We start from the raw sequence: 24,155 nt of genomic DNA, 5'->3' as shown, positions 1-24,155 counted from the left end.
ATCCACTGTTAAAGCGGACCCAAACCAAACATTTTTTTAATTCAAAATATTTAGTTGCACCACTCTGACACATACAAAGATAAATAAACACTCCTCCAAGCCTATGAGCATTTCAGTGTATGCTTTTCACCTTTCTCTTTTCATAACTAGGGTTATACAGGTGGCAGCCATTACTTCTGAGCTTAGTAGGAGGTTTTAGATCATGGGTGTGTTTGTCATCAGCTAAGCTGAGATCACCTCCCCTGTGACATCATCAGTAGCAGCCTGTGTTTTGTTTTTTATCTCTTCCACCTGTTTTGCCAGAAAAATCCAGGCAATTTGAAAGGAAGGGAGGGGTTCCTCCAATAAATGTAAAAAAAAATTATATTTGTCATCATGCAGCTGAAACAAGGCTGCTATTTATCATTATCATTTAGAAAATAGATTTTATTTCTGAAATCTTGTATTTTTAATTTGGGTCCACTTTAAGGTAAAGAAGAAAGCACTTGTAACCTGCCTGCAGTGGGGCAGAAAATGAACAATTCATTATAAACTTTAGATACTATTTATTTTTTTACACACTGGTGAATGGTTATAGAATCAATACATCTTAAGTGCATTATAGGGTGAAAGTGAACACTTTCACTTTGCATGTATGTGATAAGTTGGGATACAATTATTCGTTATAGACTTATAGAACACAAGTGAAGCTAACCTGAACTGAAAATAACCTTATAATTGTTTGTGGAATAGTAATGGTGAATAGAATTGAGTCTTATTTTCCTATTTTCCGTTTAAGGTATTATATTCTAAGTCTGAACTGTGGTCAAGAGCCATGTCAGTTTGACCTAAAAAATGGAAAATTTTCAGCCTTATCCTGATATCAGGATTGCTTATTCAGTCAGATAAAAGCACAGATAAAACACTGGCTTATTAGCCTTTGCAACACAAAAACAGAAAATAAACAAACAGTTAACACAGACAAGTTCTAGGTAGGATAGGTACTATATATGTACCCATGTTTATCTAATTAGGACATAATTTAAATACATGATAATTTTCCAGTTATTAAAGGACAACTATTAAAGTTAAGTAAAATTCTAAATGCCACATATATTTCCTGTAATTACTAGCAAATAGCAATACAAAGGCTTTTTTTCATCTTTTCATGTTTTATTTGAAGAAAATAGGATATTTACAGAGAACAGTTTTCACTGTGGGCATTACTATGGAGGACTGTGTCCAGAACATCCAGCATATGGAAACAATATCTACTGGCTGTAATACTGTGAGTAAAATGTGCTCAGAATGGTAGAAAGCAGAAATACGGCTTCAAAATGTGTGTAAATAATTATCAGCTGCAGCTCTATAGGTATGTGGGGTTTACAGAAGAACAGGTTCTTTGATAGTAGTTGGTTCTTTATGGCCTTGTTCATATCTAAAATCAAATTCGCAGACGGCATCGATTTTCAATTTTTTTTAGCTCCTCCCCCCCTCCCAGTGGTCCACTGCGCGGTACGATTTTGTGCAAAGCGCTTTTGTGGGCACTTTTGCAGAGTGACTCCGTTATTTCTCTTTGACCCGGAAAAGTATACAAAGGCCTCAATTTACCAAGCTTTATCGAACACTTTTTCGAACGTTTGATAATTTACCTCATGAGTTAAATATAATTTTGAATTCACTAAAGTGTTATAGATTTATCGAATATTTTATCGATAAAATGTTCAATAAGTCAATAACACCTTAGTGAATTCAAAATTAAATTTTACTCATGAGGTAAATTATCAAAAGTTTGATAAAATGTTTGATAAAACTTAGTGAACTGAGGCCAATGCATTTATTCTTAAAAACTCGAATGCAATCGCCAGAGAAAAAAAAACAAAACTATTTGTTGAGCGTTTTTTCCTATACCTTCCATTGCAGCAAAATAGCCCCAAAAATGGTACATGCGCTTTGTGAACGTAAAGCAGACGAAACGCGCTGATATGAACTATCCCATAAGGATTCATTGCACAAGGTATTTTAGGGCGTTTTTCAAAGTCGCCAGCGCTCAAAAAGAGCACAAAACGCCCTAGGTGTGAACAAGCCCTGATAGTTGTTTTTTTAAGTACTGTATGTTTTAAAGCACAGTTCAACCAAGTCAAAACTACCTAAGGTAAGCCACGGGGGTATGTGCATGCTGGATCCTTATACTACTGTATGTTGTCTGTTCCTCTCCTCATTCCCCCAGTCTCTAATCACTGCTTGAAAAAGCTGACCTTTGGCTTAAGTTACATTTTTAGACAGGAAGAGGTAGGCTAGCTGTGATGTTCACTCCTGTCGCCCTAAAAATTCCCTTCACTAACCCACCCCATTCACTACCCTATCAAAGTTAACTAAAATTCTAAATGCCACACATTTCCAGTAATTACTAGCAAATAGCAATTCAAAGGGTTTTTTTCAACTTTTCATTTTTTCTGTGAAAAAATATGACATTTACAGAGAACAGTTTTCACTGTGGGCATTACTATGGGGGCTGTCTCCAGCACATCCAGCATACAAAAACAGTCCTTACTGACTGTAATCCTGTAAGTAAAATGTCTTCACAATGGTAGAAAGCAAAAATATAGCTTCAAATAGCATGTTAACAACTCATCAGCTGCTCCTATGTCTCGGTCTGCCTCACGCACTGTAAAGTACACAGAGATTGCAGCCAGCAAGAGTTCATATTGAACGGGGGGTGTAAGCATGCAAGTACATGAAAAAGTACAGGTCCTTCTCTGCAGATCCTTTCTCTGTAGCTGAAAAATCTCTCAGCTGTTCTCATATGATCTTTGAGAAAGCAGTGTGTGAGAGCAGGGCAAAAACAAACACTAAATCATTCCTCTGTGAATAGTGATAGAGAAGTGAAACCTATCTACATGGTACAGCTCTAGCCCCGACACCGACTTAATTACAAAAAGCTGATACACACGGTTATTTTTCACACAGGCTGTAATCAGAGACTTCTGAAAAGCTTTCTATTGTTAATGGCTAAAATCTCTATAGGTATTGTGGTGGGGTTTACAGAAGGACAGTTTCATTGATAGTTCCTCATTAAGGGGAAGAAATGGGAGGGTGATGGGAGTGAACATTACGGCAAGCCTGCGCGCTGTCTGAAAAGGTGATTTTGGCCAAAAGTCTAGTTTTTCGAGGAGCGATTACAGGTACCTCTGTGTGTGTGTGTGTGTGGGGGGGGGGGGTGTTGGGGGGAATTGGGATTTGCAGCTTGCCTCAGGTATCCTTTAAATGCTTTAGTGATGTACCAATGTAAGTGGTTGCATTGTGCAATGCTGTTCCCTTACTCATTCTCAGCTTGGTAGTAATTTGCTGAGTATGTCCGACATAGGGCTGGTTCAGACGGGCGTTTTGTGGCGTTTAACGCGGCGTTTCGGACGCAACGTGTTTTGGGATCTACCGCCATCCCATGCAAGTGAATGGGAGCGTTTGGAGCTGGCTTTTGCAGGCTTTCATGAAAACCTGGCGGTAAATCCCGGCGTTACATCTAGTCTCGAAAGCAACATGCTGCTTTCAGAGGCGGTAAACGCCAGGAAACAATAGCAGAGATCAGAACTGCTAGCCTCGAACGCTTCCCAAAAGCCTTCAAAAGCTAGCGTTTAAACGCTGGCGTTTGAGTGCGACGCTAAGCAAAAGCTCAGCAGACGCCCGTGTGAACCAGCCCTTACAGATAGAGCTCCACACAGACAGAAGGATATTCTGTACTGTCTGTATGTACTTTATGATGACAAAGGATCAAGGAGACTAAGCAGAACTTGTAAGAAAAGAAAATCTCTAGTCTTCGCAAGGCCAAAGTTCTTAGAAGTGGATTACACATGCTGCTAAATTTAAATCCTCGCTTTGCATAAGAAAAAAAAAAAAAGACAAATCCTGCTCATAGCACAAACTAAAATTAATGATCAGCTTACATCGCCAATTAACATAAAGGGGGAGCCATAACAATTCAACACCCTAATTCACATATGAATGGAAGTGAAAATTAAGTAATCACACAGTGAATTATGCCTCAGAGTTGGAGCTATAGCCTGCAGCTCAGAGGCACGAGAGCTGTAGTTTAAATGTTAAACTAAGAAATGATTGTACAGAGTGCCTGAAGGCTGAGCACTGAATTTAGGATAGTTGGAAATAGTCCAGATGCCGGCTTATATAAAAAGGTAATGCACTGAACTACAGTGCTGTAACCCACACCACCATTTTAGTTTACTGTAGTCAACCTGCTAAAGATATTTAGCTCGCTTGCAAATTGTTTTTTGCTTTATTAAAGCGGACCTGAACTCAGAACTTCCTCTGCACGCTAAAAGATGGGCAACGGCATAACAACCTTTAAAGAAAGACATTTCTTTGTTCCAGCTGATGCAAATCATGCAATACATCTGCAGTGGATCTACTTCCTGCTTTCATGGAAGCAGGCATATTTTTAACATCCTGTGTTTACAAATTAGCTGCTCTGCCGAGGCAGCCAGCTGACACAGCTGAGAGATCAAATCACAGTTGTGATTAGTAACAGAGGAGGGGGGAGTTAGACAGGCTAAACTCTCTAAATACATACAGGGTGCATTTCTCTAGGTTTACCTTCTGCCCTGGGCAAGAGTTCAGGTCCATTTTAAGTCGAAGCTGGTGTACAAAAATCACATACCGGTACTCCCCTAAGAAAAGGAAAGATTTTGGATCCTAATGATGCTTTCCACTACTTCACATTACAGGGCTGTGGAGTCGGAGTCGAGGAGTCAGAGCAATTTTGGGTACCAGGAGTCTGAGTTGGAGGTTTCATAAATGAAGGAGTCTGAGTCGAGAATCAGAGTATTTTTGTACCAACCTCACAACCCTGGTAAGTATTAGACTAAGGAATCGGAGTCGAGGAGTCTGAGTCTGAGCATTTTGAGTACCTGGATACGGAGTCATGGTTTCATAAACTGAGGAGTCTGAGTTGGAGTCAGATGATTTTTGTACTAGCTTCACAATTCTGCAATTGCACAGCTGATATTTCACAAACCTTTCAACGGTCTTCACTAAGGCCTTATGTGACTTGGGTGAGGGCTGCATAGCTTTGGCACCTGATAGACAAAGACCGGGCTTGTAGTATCTTCTTCACCCCTGGAGAACCTTCATAAATCAAGCCCTATGTTCCTTTCTGAAAGATGTATGTCTGTACATGTGCTGTCACTACTGTAAACACAACATTTTTCATGGGAAAAATCATAATGTTCATAATCATCAATCCAACAGCCTCCAACTGACAGCTGGAGGAGAAGGAATAAGGCATTCCCAAATGAGGAATCTCAAGCTCTTATCCATTAGCATTCTATTGATGACACAAACATCAATTATTCTCTGACCACAACAAGTTTGGAGACCGCTAAGACTGAGTGCTTTTCCTAATATACAGCATTTTATACCTGAATTTGTTACTAATAATAAAAATATACAGTGATAAGTGATCTGATATCTTTCTGGTTTGATATGCCACTTGTGTGCAACCAGCCTGGTCCTTCATACTCTAATGAACCCAATGGGGCAATAATAAATGTGTCTGGTTAAGAAATGATGTGATGCAGTAATGATTACAGCTGTCTCCTTGGTGGTACATTCAGTCATTGCAGCGTCTAGTCACCAAGTCGTGACCCATTACTGCTTTACAGGCTTAGTCTTCTGGCTTTTAGTGGGCAAGTGAAAGGCGGCATTAAGTTTCATGGTTCACCACAAGCATGCAGCGCAGCTGACTAATGAGCACAAATGTCATTTCCAGGTCACAGAAAGGATGCAAGTCTTCAGGCAAAGTTTAAATTAAGCAGCAAAGAATTTGTCGCAAAAAATTTAAAGGCTTATAGGAATCTTAAACAAAAAAACACATGGCTCAACTTTAAGTTTAAGGTAAACCGAAGGGAAAGGAAGGATGGGATGTCTTGACATCCTAAAAGAAAAAACACAGCAAACAAACACGGGAGCCCAGATAGTATGTTTGATAGAGGTTAGATACATTGTTAAAATATAAATGGGCTACCCCCAAAGGTAGGTTTCAAAGGGACAACCAACACCTTGAAGCAGGTTGAGACAATATACCCGATTTCACTCGGGGTGTCCAAGCTGGACTGGGTGCGGTCACTCTCCTTGGTAGTAAAATACTGACTGTCACAATGGCTTCTATCATGTGAGGCCAGAAACAGAACCCTCTCACAGCTGCGTGTGAGGGGATGAAACTAATCACAATAAGGGTAAAGAGGCTCCCAGGTGTAGATAAAGCAAAGTTAAAAACAATAGCAAAATCGATAGAAAAGGTGAGGCGGTTTACCTCGAAGATGATCGTCTCGTAAGACAAAAATGATTTAGCACAAAGCAACGTGTTTCATGGGTCCAATGCGTTACTGGCCTGAGGAAGCCTGCTTGGACCCGTGAAATGCATTGTCTTGTGCTAAATGAATACTTTTTGTCTTAAAAGACTGTAGTCTTTGAGGTAAGCCACCTGACCTTTTCTTTCGATTTTACTATTGCTTTTAACTTAGTTTTATTCACACCTCGGAGCCTCTTTACCCTTATCATCCAAAGAGAAAGGATTGCCATATTTATTTCCTGGAAAAAAAAGCAGTTCACATAATTTCATCAGTAAAAGATTGCAAATCAGAAACAGAAGTTCACCATGGAAAGATATCAAACTGATAAACTGTTCAACTCTAGCTTGCGGTTGCCCAAATGTGTTATAACCCAATCTTGTACGCCATCCAGGCTCATACAGTACTTGAAAGGGTCATTGGCAAGATAAACCCGATTCACCAGAACACATTTTTAATGGTAAGAATAGAAGGTGAGGAACTGAAGGCAAATCTCTTTATGGGCTTCTGGAAACAGGACGACTCCTTGACGTAGAAAAGATTTAAAATATACAGAGTTTAGCTGAAGAAATGCTGAGGCAATTTTCTTTTTTATTTATGAAATGATGAGGCAATTTTCTTTTTTATTTATCAATTTATTGGACTGGTGTTAATATTGCATTGATGTTTTACATAATCTTTGTTCCTAAACTGCGCAGATGTGAATACTAGACTTGAACCATCAGACAGCTCAGACATGGCATTGAGCACTGTATTGGATTTGCTGCTGCCCAAACTCTTCCTTCCTTTTTGCATGTATTGCTATACACCAGCGGTTCTGGATGCTTGCTTGGCTTACCAAGGGCGAAAAGGGATAATTTGCATATTCAGTAGTAGTGCATTGTGGGTAACCACACATGTTCACTTATAGCTGAATTGTTGCAGATTTCCTTCTGTTTTAAGAAGGCAAATACACCAAGCATTGTTTTTTTTTTTTGGGGGGGGGGGGGGGGGGAGGTTAGAAGGAGGGCTTTTTGATCCCTTTTATCCCCCTATACATTCCTAGTAGTTTGGGTCACCCTGAGCTGCTTGGTTACACTGTTTTACTGGTCCAAGCCCCATCTCATACAGCCTTATCAATCCCTGCTATGTATTGATGAGGACCAAAACTCCGAAACAGGCTGTCTACATGTGGGTTTGATATGGCTGTGTAAAATTTAAAGCTATAGGCTTGCTATACACCAGCGGTTCTGGATGCTTGCTTGGCTTACCAAGGGCGAAAAGGGATCATTTGCATATTCAGTAGTAGTGCATTGTGGGTAACCACAAATGTTCACTTATAGCTGAATTATTGCAGATTTCCTTCTGTTTTAAGAAGGCAAATACACCAAGCTTTGCTTTTTTTAGTAGGAGGGCTTTTTGGTCCCTTTTATCCCCCTATACATTCTTAGTAGTTTGGGTCACCTTGAGCTGCTTGGTTACTCTGTTGCTGAGATCATGATATGAAACGTTGAGTGAAAAAAAACTAATTTTTTTTTTTTTTTGCATTTCAGATATGCTTTGTTTAACTTATGTAAAGGAAAGGGAAGCAGAGGTAGACATAACTGGGAAATCATCCATACACCACATCACCCACATACAACAAGCATGCTTATTGTAATTCACAAGGAGTTGCAGGCAGAAAATTAGCACAAGCCCCTGGCAAGTAGCATTTAGCACCCTCCATATTCCTCTCACTTCAGTTTTCCTTTAAACATAACCTAGACAGGAGTCCTGATAACCTGACAGACTACTTCTTCTCTGACCTCTACAACCCACATTCCTGTCCTGGATTTTTTTCTGTGTTTCTAGGCCACTTTTTGACATCCATATACCACTGAGGCTTGAGTCAAGAATTGTTCAATAAGTTCATTCATGTTTCCTGCACAGAACATGCTACATATTACCATGCTGGAGTACAGCACTTGCTGTCAGTCTGGGACAGTAAAGCCTGGGGCGATTTTCTGCTGGATGCAAATTTACATCACACCAATGCGGCCATCAAATCCAGCACAAGATAAAGAACACTGCTTCCAACCTTCACAAGCCAGGCCGTGCTTGCAACTGGGGCAAAGAGGTCATACTAAACCTTGCAGTACAAGAAGGATCAAATAGTGTCTGTATGTTGGGTTGTAAAATTTAAAGCTATAGGCTTGCTATACACCAGTGGTTCTGGATTTAAGCCTGGCTTGAGGGCAATAGAGATAATTGCATATTCAGCAGTGGTGCATTGTGGGTAACCTCAGGTACACACTGAAATCTAAAATATATTGCAAATACCTTGTTTTAAGAAGGCAAATCACACTAAGCATTGCTTTTTTAGTAGGAGGGCTTTTCGGTCTCTTTTGTTCTCCTATACTTTCCTAGTGGGTCAACCTGAGCTGCTTGGGTATTCTATAGTTACCCACCAGAGCTCTGAACAATACCCTGTGCACTGGGCATGAACAAATACTATTCAGTGAAAACTAAGCAATCCTTCATTTCCACTACAGGACATTGAAGTATTACCATTTAGTGCAGCTTGGCTATGGATACCGCAGATGTCCTCAGGCTGAAACTCTGTAAAGATAAAACTTAAGGTGCCCATCAAGGATACTTCTTGATTGCACAATCTTACCAAATCTAAAGGTGGCCACACACCATACATTTTTTTAAATATCTGTACAATTTAAGAATTGCAATCAATTTTTCTAACTGATTGTAACATTTCAAAAATATGATTAATGTACCACACACCTATGTTAAATTTTTCCTCAATTATGATAAAAGTGATTGGAAAAGCTGAGAAAATTGCTACATTGTGCACATTAATAAATTGACAATCTAACCCACACCATACAATCTTTAAAAAAATTGGAGAAATATCTGGCATTCTGGATCGATATAAATCGAAAAAAACGGGAAATACGATCGGATTTTTCAGTTGAATGAAAAAAAAAGCTTTTGATTTTTCGGGAGATATGATCGTTTTTATCGAATTGCTGTAAAATCGGATCATTTTATTGTATCGTGTGTGGCCACATTAAGTAGTTGAAGGGCAAAATTAGTGAATATACAGGTTGCCCCCGGTTAACAAATGAAATAGGAATTGTAGATTCATTTTTTAACCTCAATCTGTTAAGTCAAAACACTGTGCCATCTCTGTCCATTGTACCTCTTCTGTGCCCCCCTGTGCCCCCATCGTCACCTCTTTCCCACTGTTCCCTCAACAAAATGTTTTTTGTTTTTTTTACTGAGTTAAAAACATTTTTTTTCTTTGAATTTTTCAAAATCAACTTTCTCAAAAACTGTAGTCTTTTTTGGAAAAAAAAAATTCTTTCAACAGAATCAAATTTTATATTTTTGGGTTGTTCGTATTGGCGTGTCGTTTGAAAGTCACTAATTAGAAAAGGAGTTGTCTTTATGACATTATCCCTCTTAAGGGCAGAACAATCCCCTCTGACATGCCCAAGTGAAATCGATTTCATAGATTTCATTTTCCAGACAGCTATTTCCCGGACATTGCGGTGCAGGAGATGCCACCTCACTAAACCGGCTTATCCAGCCACGGCAATGAATATACATGCGGATTTATACTATCCTGACTGTTCATGTCTATGGTTAGGTTGCTGTTCTCCATCCCACAAGAGCATTTGTACTGACCCTGCACAGCTGTCACAGATCCCACTTCCTGCCACAGGATTATTATCAAATCTTATCACCTGTATCTAGCATTGCTTCAGTTTTTCCCATCAACAAAAGTAGAATCATTGGGCATTGGCCCATCTATTCTGATGAATGATACTGGAGCTGCTCCCAGAACGTTCTGTTTGCCGTTAATTACTTTCAGCCCATTCAGAACACTGAACACCTAAAAAACTGCCTGAGCAAGAGATTTCTCTGATAGTCTGTTAACGGGATCCCTGGTACTGCTCTCTAGACAGAGACTTTGTATTTAGGTGAACCTTACCAATTCCCACTTTGCCTGAGGCCAGCTTTAGCCATGTTCTGGCCATGAGGACTATATCAGCCTATACTTGACTACTGTAGTAGCAGCCCTGATCACCCTACACTTCAGAAGTCACCTATGGGTCCTGCTCATCCCCATTTGTGACAAAAACTGTCCACTGCCAAGCAAGCAAGTGTGACAACATTTTATCACTCTCTGGAATCTGCATACAAAAACATTTCCATGCAGGTTCCTCAAGCAGCTATAACAACTAAAATGTATTTCATACATGTAGGGAAGAAGTTGGCTAGAGCTTCACATCCATAGTAAAACATCTTTATTAATCCAAAGGCGTTAAAACACAAGCATTGTAAAAATCAAACAGCACACTTATCTGACACAGACACTGGTCATGAACGGCGATTGCAAACTTCCGCAAACGTTCGCGAACAGGCGAATCTGGCGAACCACCATAGAGTTCAATAGACAGGCAAATTTTAAAACCTCCTGTCGCCCCTGATGAGTCATGTGTGTGACAAAACGCGTAGGATGGAGCCAGCGGACGGTCAGGAAGTTCTACACGGAGGATTCTGCAGCGGCGGTTGCATGGATATCCAACGAGCCTGTCCGGCAGGCACGGGGGAGAGCCCGATAACACTCTAGGCGCTGTCTAAAACCCACGTGTTTGTCGTTTTGAACCGCAACATCATTCGAAGCAGCATTGTCGCCTGAAGATCCGGCATCTCCCCACGGACCTGCTGATCGGATGATGGAGACACATTGAGCGATCATTTGACCAATCTCCCAGTGGTCAATCAGGCCGGGTGAGTGCAATCCTTAAAGGGGCATACCGATATATGTGATAAAGTGGAGCGCTATCTATCAATACAATAAATAAATTTTAAAACCTAAAAAGACTGTTTCTGGCCACAAAAGTGATGGAAAAGTTGTTCCAAAGGGTCTAACACCTGGAATGAGGCATGCCAGAGCGGGATCAATGCCAAAAGTCTCACCAAAAATGACGGAGTTTACACAAAGTAGGGTTTTAATCCCTAAAAGGCAGAAATCACATCATGCACAGCTCTGGGTGTCAGTGGGCTGTGGAGTGTCACATACGGAGTAATGCAATAGTACTATCAGAATACAGTGAAATAATAATGCACAGGAGTGGTGCTGTGCGTGCAACTTAATGTAGCAACAGCAGTAGTGTGCACACAGCTCTGGGTGTCTGTGAGCTGTGGAGTATCACACACACACACACACACACACACACACACACACACACACACACACACACACACACACACACACACACACACACACACACACACACACACACACACACACACACCAAAAAACCACAGGAGACCAATGTGCTAGCCCTCTAAAGGGCTGTTTGGGATGCTTTCACAGCAAGTGAGGAACAAGAACACAGGCCTAGCTAATGCTTTCCCTACCTATCTGCCGAAAGTCTGACCCTGCCCTCACTATCAGTCATCAGCCAGCAGAGAATGAATCTAATATAGCCACTGCAACTGCTTTTGGATATGGGGGTGGTGGGTCCAGGAAGGGGTGCTAGCTGATTGGCTGCCATGTGTCTGCTGACTGTGAGGTAAGGGTCAAAGTTTAGCTCAATGATGATGGATAGGGGCGGGTCGAACAAGCCAAATGTTCGCCGCAAATGTGAATAGCGGAGGTTTGCAGAATACTGTTTGCCGGTGAACAGTTTAGGCCATCTCTAGCAGCCAGGTGTGTATGTGCTGACCAGGTCAGAGAAGTAGGTCGGGCAGGACTTGTGTATAGATTTGTAGGCCAAACATAGGATCTTGAAACTGATTCTGAAGTGTATTGGAAACTAGTGAAGGGATTTGCATAGGGGAGTCGTGGAGACAGAACGGTGAGTTGGGTAGATTAGTCTGGTTGCAACATTCATGATGGATTGTAGGGGTCAATGTGGTTCTGAGGAAGTCCTGACAGAAGGGTGTTGCAGTAGTGCAGGCAGGAGAGGATGAGGGCATGGACAAATAGTTTTGCAGTGTCTGTGGTCAGCAAGGGCCAGATCTTGGAGATGTTGTATAAATGGAAGTTGAAGACCCTAGCAACGGTTTAGATATGGGGGTTGAAGGAGATGGCCAAGTCCGGGGTGACACCCAGGCAGCGGGCTTAAGTAGTTGGGCGGATGATTGCACTGTTGACAGTGACATTGGTTCTTAACCCTTTCAGTGATCAAAAAAAATTAAAAAAAGAACAATGCTTAGTTCTAAGTAGTTCTTCATACACATTTATCTGATGTTACATTTTACTTCCTTTAAGGTAACCTTTACTGCAGTTACCAACTGCAAATAACAAACCCTATAGAACCCCCTGTCTAGGCCATCCCAATGTAAAATGGAGTGTCTATGCCATATTCACATCTGGCTAGTCAAACTGAAGACACAGTGCTACTCATAGTCCAGACTATGCACCAATGCTATACTAGAGACTTCTGACACTTGGTGGAACCCAAACGTACTAAACAAATAAGGAGCAATACCAACAAGATTGCTGTGAGAGATTTATTTTGACATCCTTGTCAGACCCCAGTTTGTTAGGACATGCCTCATACCTAAACAGCGAAACAGTGTCTTGAAATGGGAATTGCATCTAAATTTAGGATAATTAGCCAGTCACGAACATGTGATTGTGTCTTTTCCATTTCCGGTTTCCTCTAACCTGATTTCCATGTCCTGTATCATCCAACCTGACTTCATCTATAGGAGAAATCATGCAGAGAAATAGTGATCATCGATGATTAGTGACCCTTCAAAAAGCTTTTATTATAAAATGCATTTTGCAGCAAAATGCGTATCCACTCTGCACATGCAAAACATTTATGAGCGGAACATAAACAGAACACATCTGTATCAGCAGTAGCTAAGTGATCTAAATGAAATTTGATTAGGTATTTACAAGGTTATAAACATTCTTAGCAATGCTGTGAGCCCGGAGCACATATTACACTGACTTCATGTATTTTAATGGATCAAAATGATCTTGCCCTGGAGTGATTTATGGCTGGATATACAGGGTTACGGGTGCAAAGGCATTAACTATTACCACACAATGCATAAGTGTAAACCACTAAATACATTGGTTGCATTAGCTGCATATATACTTATGTAAGGCATGCATGGAGATTTCACAGGATAGCAGGGCAGCAAGAGAGACCAGCAGCCTGTTTACTAGAAATTCATCCTCAAACATGACCTTGTCAGTCATGTCATCTTTAATTACTCCAATTTCATTAAATACAGGAAGAATGATCAAAGGTCTGTCATGTGGCTAAACACTAGGAAGGAGTCCCATACACTGCTCCACGCGGTGTCATCTTCCAGGTAACATTCCATATATAGCGCTTGATTGGCGCATATAACATTTGTCAGACTGGCAAATTGAAGAGGCTACGGCTTGTCAAAGCTCCAGTTTTGCTTGTTGTTAAGAGAGTATTTTGAAAAGAGAACACTAACCATATCCAAGTACAAGAACAAGAGTAGAAGTAGCTGGAGCAGGTACATTTACATTTGGGGACAGCGGCCGGGAGTTCCTGCACGGTTATTGGTGGTCGCAATTCTGCACGCTGTTACCAGGACCAAACAGCAGATTTTGGAACAAAATCGGAACAAAATCGGTCAAATCATCAATTGGCATGCTTGTTGCAGCACCAATTTTCATCATAAAATTATCGAGCTGGATGGTTGATCAGGCCACAAAATTGATAAAATGTATAGCCAGCATAACACTGATTTTCCCTGGCAAATATAATGACATGCATATTTTTACAGCACTAATATGGCACAGGATATCAATGTCATTTGCACAATTCTGATATCCTGATCACCATTGCCCCTTGCATTACGCAACTCATTTAAGAGTGTACTATCACCGAATGTTTGAGATTTCAAGTGTTTTATTATTAGCTATAAAAAATACATTCTTTCATTTCATTCTAACCTCCATTTTTGACCCCCTGGCACTGTGTCACCCCAACCTAAAACAAGCACTGGGATGTAATCAGAGAAGGTAAACCTTTTAAGACACGCAGACAAGACACAGAACATTTATATCAAGCTTTCCTCCTGGCGAACTCAAAGCACCAGAGCTGCAGCCACTAGGGTGCGCTCAGTAGGCAGCAGCAGTGTTAGGGTGTCTTGCCCAAGGTCTCCTTACTAAATAGATGCCAGCTTACTGAACAAGAAGAGGCGAGATTTGAACTATATTTTCCTGTGTCAGAGGCAGAGCCCTTAAAGGAATACTGTAGGGGGGGTCGGGGGAAAATGAGTTGAACTTTCCCGGGGCTTCTAATGGTCCCCCACAGACGTCCTGCGCCCATGTAGCCACTCACTCATGCTCTGGCTCCGCCTCCGGTTCACTTCTAGAATGTCAGACTTTAAAGTCTGAAAACCACTGCGCCTGTGTTGCCGTGTCCTCATTCCCGCTGATGTCACTAGGAGCGTACTGTGCAAGCAAAGACCATACTGGGGCTGCGCAGTGCGCTCCTGGTGACATCAGCGGGAGCGAGGGTTTCGGCAACGCAGGCACAGTGGTTTTCAGACTTTAAAGTCTGAAATTCCAGAAGTGAACTGGAGGCGGGGCCGGAGCATCGGTGAGTGGCTGCACGGACACATGATGTCTGCGGGGGACCGTTAGAAGGCCCGGGTGAGTTCCACTCATTTTCCCCCGACCCCCCTACAGTATCCCTTTAACCAGTACACTATCTAGCCACTTCAAATCTTGATATATCAGACCTTGCATGTCTAATCTTATGACAAGAGAAACAAGGTTATGCTTGAATAGGTCTTGTGTTCTTTAGAAAAGAATGAGAAGTATCTCATATTTGAGTTAAAAGGCCCTTCACATATCAGTTAATTTATAGGTCTGTAATGATTTTTTTTCAGCTTAATTAGGTTTTGTTGGAAATGCCAATGTTGCCTTAAGAATTATTGATACCAAAGTCAAGGGTCAGATTAAATCTCCTCCAATAACAATCATACCTTTACCCAATGGATTCACTTTATTAAGAAAGTAACAGACACATTCTACCTCATCAGTGTTTGTTACATAAATACAAGAATACTGCTAGTAAGGTTTCTCCCCGTCAGTTATCATTCGGGCATCTCTGTAACAATAGATCTCAAACAATGAATAAACGTTTAGCACTAAAAGGGATTACAACACCCCCAAATTTTTGGTGTGGATCGGAATTAAGAATCTCAGTTTTCGTCATGTAGTTGCAGAGATTGCACCTTTTAAAAAAATGTTGTTTACTGATGAATGGCGACCTTGATTTCATTTGAATTCATCCAGTATTACATCCAACCCCAAGCCCTGTACACAAGAGGGCAAGCGCCTCTTAAAAATAAAAATTATATTTTACTCAGATCCCACTATTTATGGGCAGTAAGACACGCCCACTCCCCCGCCCCCTTGCAACTCCTAAATCATTAAACGCTCCACAGTGTCTTATGGAAGGGGGTGGGGCCTGGACTACTTGGTTCACTCTCCAAACCTGGTGGTCTGGGCTGAGGAAAAGGACTTATTTGTAAAGTCATATGAATGCAAGAGCGGGACCTGTAAGAAAAGTGTGTGCTTTTTTCAGGTACTCTGTACTGTAATGGATGTCGAGAGGATGGGCTGATTATTAAAAAGCTTTGAATTGGGCTTTAACCACGTGCACTATTGCTTGTTGACAGAGCTACAAACTTAAGTGTAGCAGCATTGGTGCAGGGAGCATATTCATGGACAAGACTATCTGGCCTCCTTTTCTCTGTGAAACATCTGGCCAGGTTCAGACTCTATACAACGTGACAGTTGTCCAATCCTTAACAGACTTTGCCGAAAAATAGTAGTAGGTGTAGAAAAAAAAATGCATTGCAAAGTGAGAAGTTAAAAAATAGAGAGATTAAGAAAGTATTGGATTATCATCATGTAATTTTTTCATGTTTGATCCACAATGAGCCTGCATATCATCATCTTTACTACTGGCAGACAAGAAAAAAAAAATGACAGCACCAATTGCCATTATCACAGAGGGAGATCCTGCTTGCTTGGAAGTTGGGAACAGACGTTATTTTCCACAATACAATAAGGTTCACACAAAGGAAACCATGGTCATGACATCCCAACGATCTATTTGAGAAAAGGTAAAGATTTCTCATGAGAAAAGGAGTATCGGCTACTGTTTGGTTACTCTTGAAGAGGGGCTGTGTGTAAGAGTTGAGCTCCTGACCTTGCCAGTTCATGAATGGAGCCCTTTGTCGCACTTAATCAATGGAATGGTGTGAAGGATCAAAGGGGTGGAGCTTTTTCTTGACACAGGGGAATTTCCTCCTTTTGCTTGATGTCACTCTTCTGGAACAAAAAAGGTTTTGTTTTGTAGTACTTACTAAAGGTGACCTCTAATCATGTTTTCTTAATGACTGGCTCAGTTTCTGCTGCCCAAGTTTATTTCACCTTAAGAATGTCATCTTATCTTTTAAGGGTTCGTTAAGACACCTTATATAATTCTCATACAACTGTTGAGTTGTCATTGAGCTGTCATTGTCTCACTTTAATCAATTTCACAGATTTCCCCAAGGTGTTTAGAACAGAAAATATTTACCACCACCATTACATTAGAAGGATAAGGTAGCAGATGCATTATGGCTTCTACCTCTCTGTCATTTCCCATGATGATAAATATGGAGTTCGCATGGGGGGAGTCTTCTCCTCATCCTCAGATTACGAGGAGTCAGCCCTCTACAAGGAAGCTACATCCATCCTTTTCAATGGAATTCATTCAGCAGTCTCCAAGCACCAGGCAGTCCTTCCAGATTATTGCCAAACTCTGTTTTGACAGTCACAGAGATGCACTAATTCTGGCAATATTCTGTGAACAAGTGGCAGGGAAAATAGAACCCAGTCTACAAATAGAGACTAGATAAGAAAACAGTATGGAGGTGAAATGGCAATGTGTTATTGATAGGTTAAAGGAAGTTCGAGGAATACGAAGGTGGCCATCTTTATCCCCATCTTTTAAAAATTGCCAGTTGCCTGGCTGGCTGTAAGGCTTATGTTGCCTGGGCAGTCAGAAGACCTGACCAGCATTCAATGACTCAGAGAATACATGAAAAGCAGAGGATCAGCACAACAGCCTGGCAAGAAGTCGTATGTAAAAGGTCATCAGCAATGGCATCTTCCATATTACTCCCCCTCCACCATCCTGTGACATCAGCTCATCTGTTTTAAAGGAAAGACAGAATTTAACTAGTTTATCACATTACTATCTTTTGGACTTTACCTAGTACTAGTATCTAGCTAGCAAACTGTCTGTATTATTGTCTAAAAGCTGAAAAAGCTGAACGATCTATGAATGGGAATGAATGAAGTCGAGATAAGTGGAGGAAAACAATCTAAAACACAACAAAGAAAAGGAAAATCACCACCATTCTGGAACATTCAGCAAAGCTTTGTATGGTAACACTACAAATATTCATGACAACAGGTGCCATAGGCATGGCCAGCATAGTGAGGTTATAGGTTTACATCCTCCATCCTGAGAATTCTGCTACTCTAATTACGGATATTGAAATTGCTTTGCAATGGCTCCGGCAAGGATGAAAATGACGGCATAATTCCACCTTCATTTTAAACCACATATTCGGTAATATACAGGTGTCAACAAAGCAAACCGAAGATTGTATGGCGTAAGATGGCTTTAAGCAACCTAAACATTTTATTCATAGCAAAGTGGAGTTATTTCAGTATGAATAGACTTCATCCACGGCTCACCTTCAGATTACCAGCAGAAAAAAAAAAGGTGATGTCATAAAAAAAGAGGTGTGTCTAGGGCGGAGTTAGTCCTACAAAACAGTATGTCAGTACTCTGGAAAATGACTATCTAGTTTTATATAATCCTAAAAAATGAAATTGCATCAGTCAATGAAGACTATAAGCTAGAAAAGCTAGAGGCAGCCATATGTAGCAGATAACAGGTGTCCCCCCTCGTCCTCTGCTCCCCCTGAAAAGTTTCCCATATTAATGAATTGCTTTTCCCTAAGTCCTTTAGTGTGTCTGCTTTTCCTGGTATCTAAATTGGGCTCAAAATAGCAAGTGGCGTAATGCTGTAAGACAACTACTCAATCAGTCCTTTGATTTCCTCCCTTTCATTTAAAAAAAAAAAAAAATAGACACAAGCTGACGCGATTGTTAAAAGCAGACTGTCGACCCGATATCCCCTGATGATTTGCATTGCATGGCTGTTGATTGAGCCCTGGATCATAAACACAAAAGATGGATGGCACATACATATTTACTATACACCGGAGGTTTTGTTCCGATCTACGTCAGCAACCAAACGGGGACAGAGCACCTGTTTGCTGAAAATCACTAACATTTAAGTTACCTGCCCAAAGCACAATAGAACAAAAAATGACTACCTAACACAGCCAACAGCGATAGAAGGGAATACATTCAGTGTTGGTTGTTAATAGGATAGCAGCTCCTTGTAATTGCCAATGCACAGGTTCCTGTGGTACACATCAAAGTGCCCAGCCCTAACAATATCTCGGTACGTAGCCAGCCACTTGCAGCTCAAGAATTACATCACAATACAGAAAGTTACCCAAGACTAACTAGCTAGAGAGGTGGTGCGGCTATCGGAGACCTCAGAGTCCTATAGACACGTACAGCTAAGATCTGACATGTCTAAGTCATCAATGGCATGTACAGGGCACTGAGAGAGAATCATGCTTGCGAAGGTGTGTCTGGCTGGGTGAGTCCCTATTGCCTTTTAAATCTGGGAGAATCATTCTTTCCTTCCTCCGAAAATATTCCAGGCAAATCCAGCATCTCCTCCCATGGTAACTTATTCTTTACCAGCAAGGGAAAATGCACTCCTTGAGCACAGTAAACACACAATGGACACAATGGAGCCACATTACCTTTTTTCCTTTCTTTTTCCTGTGTGCGGGCTTGGAGGGCTTCTCCTTGGCTTCCTCACTCATTTTGTGATGTAGGTGAAGGGATCGCTGATCCTATATATTCCAACATCCAAAGCCAACGTGTGGATTCACAACACAGAAACCAAAATTCCTCCTCCCGACGTGTCTCAGACAAGTACTGCTTGCAAGCTGACAGCTCTACAGACTCAATTCCAGCTGCACAGGCAGAAATTGCCCATGCTCACAGCCTGAGCTCAAAGCCAAGGAGAAGAAAAAAAAAAAACAACTGGGAGTTTCCCTGTCACACAGGACTATTATCCCTTTAAATAAATTTGGGTTAACCCCTCTCCGGCTCCCAGCACACTGTATTCTTAGGAGTAAATCGGAATAAGACTAAAGCTGAGCTCTGCCTAGCGCTTCATGGGTTTCCAGCCTTTAAATGGTATTGACGAGCAGAGAACAGGAACGAGCTGCAGATTGCTGACAATTCTCGAAGCTTTCCTGGCAGGGGGACCTGCTTGCTTTCTTGTGCATGAGCGAAAGTCAATGTATATCAATGCACTGATTGCAGCGAAGGGGGCTTGATAGGAACACATGTGTTCTATTCATCAGGGCATGACAGAAGGGAGACCGACTCACGTTACCCTGGCTTTGAAGCCACTCCCTGGCTGAGTTCAACACTCTCACATGCAACAGAATGAAATGGCAATAGACTCATTGTAATAGCAGCATCTATTGCAAGCGGATCAGGAAAGAAGCACCTGTTACTGCACTGCATCCTGTATTTTTAATAAGTAACTTGTCATTTTATACAAGCCATAGTTGGTAGGATTGGAATTATGGGACGTAATAGTGAACAAAAAAAAAGGGAACTGTAGCATCAGTGCCATATTCTTCTGCAACATGTAGCATTATTCTGGTACAGTAGCCACATATGGCTCTCAGCTATTTCTGGAGTTGCTAACAGCAGTCGCTCAGCAGGTATTCAGTCAGTAAAGTGCTCACTGAACTCAACAGTTAATAAAAATAATAAACAATCAAAGTGAAACTCAGTACAGTCAGTCTAGGTTCACAGTGCTTAATTGCATAATGCACACATTATAATGTGTGTGAACTGCAATGGAAAGTGGGCATAGACTTTAAAGGAGTACTGTAGGAGGGTAGGGGGGAAAAATAAATAAAAACGTACCTGGGGCTTCTAATGGTCACCAACATTTGTCCTGTGCCCATGTAGCCACTCACCGATGCTCCTGTCCCCACCTCCGGTTCACTTCTGCATTTTCCGTCTTTAAAGTCAGAGAACCACTAAGCCTGCATGGCCGCGCTCTCGCTGACGTCACCAGGAGTGTATTGCGCAGGCCAAGTACAGTGGTTTTCCGACTTTAAAGTTGGAAATTCCAGAAATGGACTGGAGTCGAGGACCGGAGCATTGGCGAGTGGCTGCGCAGGCACAGGACGGCTGCGGGGGACCAATAGAAGCCCCGGATAAGTTCAACTCTTTTTTTCCCCCTATCCCCCTACAGTACTCCTTTAATGCAAAGCCTGCATGCAGTGAGTTAGAATAACACAATCTTTTACAATGCAATACGGTGAACAGTCCCATCAAATTGTATTGGCAACGCAACTGGGTACTGTTAACCTACCCTCAGTGTTGGTGCAAATAGTGTAAGAATAAATAGTACAAGTAGTCTCCAGTTAATAAGGGGAGATTGGGACTGCAGGCTTGTTCTGGGCCGCACAATGGCGTAGTGGTTAGCGCTCACCTTGCAGCGCTGGGTCCCCGATTAGAGTCCTAGCCAGGTCAACATCTGCAAGGAGTTTGTATGTTCTCCCCGTGTCTGCATGGGTTTTCTCTGGGCACTCCGGTTTCCAAAAACATGCAGATAAGTTAATTGGCATCCCCTAAAAATTGGCCCTAGACTATGATACGTGCACTACACGATACATACATACACATACAACTATGGTAGGTTCTAGATTGTGAGCCCCTCTGAGGGACAGTTAGTGACAAGACAACATACTCTGTACAGCGCTGTGTAATATGTCAGCGCTATATAAATAAATAAATGTGAATTTGTCCATAAGCACTGCCATCTCTGCCCCATATACCTCCTCTATGCCTTCCAGTGACTCCAGTGTCCCCCTCTGTCACCTCAAACCCCAGTGAACCACAGCAATGTAATGTTACCAGTTTAAAACAATTATTCTTTTAATTTTTTCAAACTGCTGTTCTTAAAAACTACAAGGTCTTTTTTGAAAAAAAAGTTTTAATTGTTCTGGCAGAATTAAGTTTTGTTTTTTTTTGTTTGTTTTTTAATCTACAAAGTGCAAACGTTACTCGCTGCAGATTGCATAATACTATTTACATATCTCCCATTAAGTAGAAGACCTCACAGTTTAATGTCCTTAAAGTGGTCTGAAACTCTAATATTCATTAAAAATGTGTTTCCTACTTTTTATTACCCTACAGCTATCATATTTGCTTTTGTACAAAAGTAATATTGTCTGTTTACAAATTACAAGTTCTCAAAGTACAGTTTATCTGCTCTAAAAGCTGCCATTGCATTTTATTCAAGCTGCTTTTTATTATATACTAGCTGATGGCCCGGCGTTGCCTGGGTATGTATTTGGCTGGTGTTGGCTCCGCCCACTTTTTCTACCATTAAACCACAATTACACAATGAAAAAAATCTGATTGGTTGTGGCTCCACCCCCTTTTCTGAATTACCCAATGACCAACTGTACCAGGTTTGAGGCCTGAGCTATTAGCCATGCAAGAATGTCAGCAATTAAAAATTCCCCTTGAAAATCAATAGGTGAATTTTGATTGGCTTTTGTAGGCTCCACCCACTTGTCTGAATATTAATCCCAGTCACCCAGTGACCGACTGTGCAAAGTTTAAGAACGACCCCCCGGCACATTTTTTTCTAGGGTGTCAGGGGGATGGGACATGGCATGGGTGATTGTGAAAAGGACCTCCACGATCTGCATAAATTGAGTGGCAGGGGAGAAGGCAAGCGCAGAGGCTGTGGAGGGGGATGGCGATGAAAGTGGTCCAACACTTTAATCACAAAAAGATGGTGGTGTAACCGATTTTAAAGGCATCAGTGTCATTTAGTGGCAGCGAGTTATTCCTATGTCGGACTATGTCTGACATTGGTGCTATGGTGAAAAATGCCAATATCTGACATAGTCTGACATAGGACTGGAAAGGGTTAAATGACACATGAAGTGAGAGGGATATGGAGGCTGCCTAATTTACCTCCTTTGAAACAATCCAGATAGCCCGGCTGTCGTGCTGATCACAGACCCTGAATAAGCATGCAGATCAGGTGTTTACATTTGACTGCGTTTGTGGTATGCTTGTTTCAGGTGTGTGCAACGCAGACACTGATGCATGAAAGATCAGCAGGACTGCCAGGCAACGGTTCTTGTTTAAAAGGAAATATATATAGCAGCCTCCATATTGCTCTCACTTCAAGTTCCCTTTAACAGTTTGCAACGTCAAAGTATCAATATGGAGAAATATATAATTTTCCACATTAAGATCATAGGGGGGGGCTCTGGTTTTCCATTCCAGACTTATGAAATCCCTAGTCCTGCAGAAGCCATCTAAAAGGGAAGATAGGTTAGGAATGAGCTATGGTATTAGAACAGCCTGGCAGGGTTTACACTAACCAAAGTCTAGGATAAAGACTTTCTGCAAGCTATACATAATTCATTCATCCCCCGTGCTTTCCATGGGACAGAAAGCTCTCAGACTTTCTCCACACTTCTGCCATACAATTTATCCAGGCTTTTTAATATTCCCCTCTCACAGTCTAGCGTCATCTTCTATTATCTCTGGGCATGGCCACTGCATTTCTCTTTATTCATTCATATGCTCTTGCCCACTGTAATGTCTGATATAAATGGTTCTCTTTGTGGCACTACGCATACAAATAACACTACTTGCTGGAACTTCTTAATGACTGATCCTCGACTTCTACATGAGCAGACTAAAGCCGTGTTCAATCTGTAGACCTCAATAAACAACAGTCCTTGTCTGAAAGTCACGGCAAAGTTAATCTAAGGTTGCGGAACAAAAAGGAAATGAGCAGTCTATGAAATAAAGTGTGGGACTTCTTGTAACTGGACAGACAGCACATAATGTGCAGTTGGGGAGGAGTTGTTTGTCATTGTTTGGACAGCAGAGGCATAACTATAGGGGGAAGCAGCCCATGCAACCATAGTGCAATCAGAGGCCCCAGATAAATACTTCCCCTGCCTCCGATACAGGAGTCCATCCTACAGATCAGGCATCGTTGTGGCCACACTTGTTATATGACCTCTGGCAGATGGGCCATCAAGCTATGGGGACCAACAAGGGGAGAGATGGAAAGGAATGTAAATATGGGGGGCATCTCCATTTTGCTGGGAATAGGGGATCACATTTTTTTTAGTTATGCCTCTGACAGGCAATGGAATATAGAATATTAAAATATATGTAATGCACAATTTCTAAAATTATTTATAATACTTCTCTTCTTAGGACTAATAAAGTCCAACTATACAATTTATATAGTTTATCATCCTGAAATCATGGTCACATGATGCGTCCCCAAGCCTGGCACAACTAAAGTAAGCTCCTAGTGAGATCTCTACGCATTTTAGTAGCACACATTGAGATACTGCAGGGTGAGAGCAGTGCTCCACTGATTTCTACTTTGTGGTGTCACAAATCACATCCGCTCAACGACGCAATGAAATAGCTGCAAAAGTCAAAACCAGAACTGGCCCTCGCTCTAGAGTTTGCTGGGGTTTCACTGGTCAACAAACCCCAATACAAGCCCATACCCAATGCAAGCTCCTTAAGGTTATCATACTGTGGCTAATCTTTTAGAGCAGTGAGGAAGTCCTATGTTTAGTTCC

The 24,155-nt window shown here is 41.5% G+C and overlaps 1 protein-coding gene across 2 annotated transcripts in view; it reads right to left on the bottom strand.

Annotated features, from left to right (window-relative positions):
- Positions 1-24,155, bottom strand: part of ANK3 (ankyrin 3) — an 825,851-nt gene that overhangs the window by 565,818 nt on the left and 235,878 nt on the right. The window contains exon 1 of one of the 2 annotated variants that reach the window (XM_068258458.1): positions 19,245-19,501. The exons of the other annotated variant lie outside the window; for it this stretch is intronic. Coding sequence (XP_068114559.1) covers positions 19,245-19,307 — 63 coding nt within the window. The 5' untranslated portion in view covers positions 19,308-19,501. Of the gene's footprint in view, positions 1-19,244; positions 19,502-24,155 lie in introns of those variants that run through there. 2 annotated transcript variants of the gene reach the window in all.

This window comes from Hyperolius riggenbachi, chromosome 10, assembly GCF_040937935.1.
Source record: "Hyperolius riggenbachi isolate aHypRig1 chromosome 10, aHypRig1.pri, whole genome shotgun sequence".
Classification (NCBI taxonomy): Eukaryota; Metazoa; Chordata; class Amphibia; order Anura; family Hyperoliidae; genus Hyperolius; species Hyperolius riggenbachi.
Note: the sequence above shows the minus strand (reverse complement) of the source record. Positions and strands in the feature narration are given on the sequence as shown.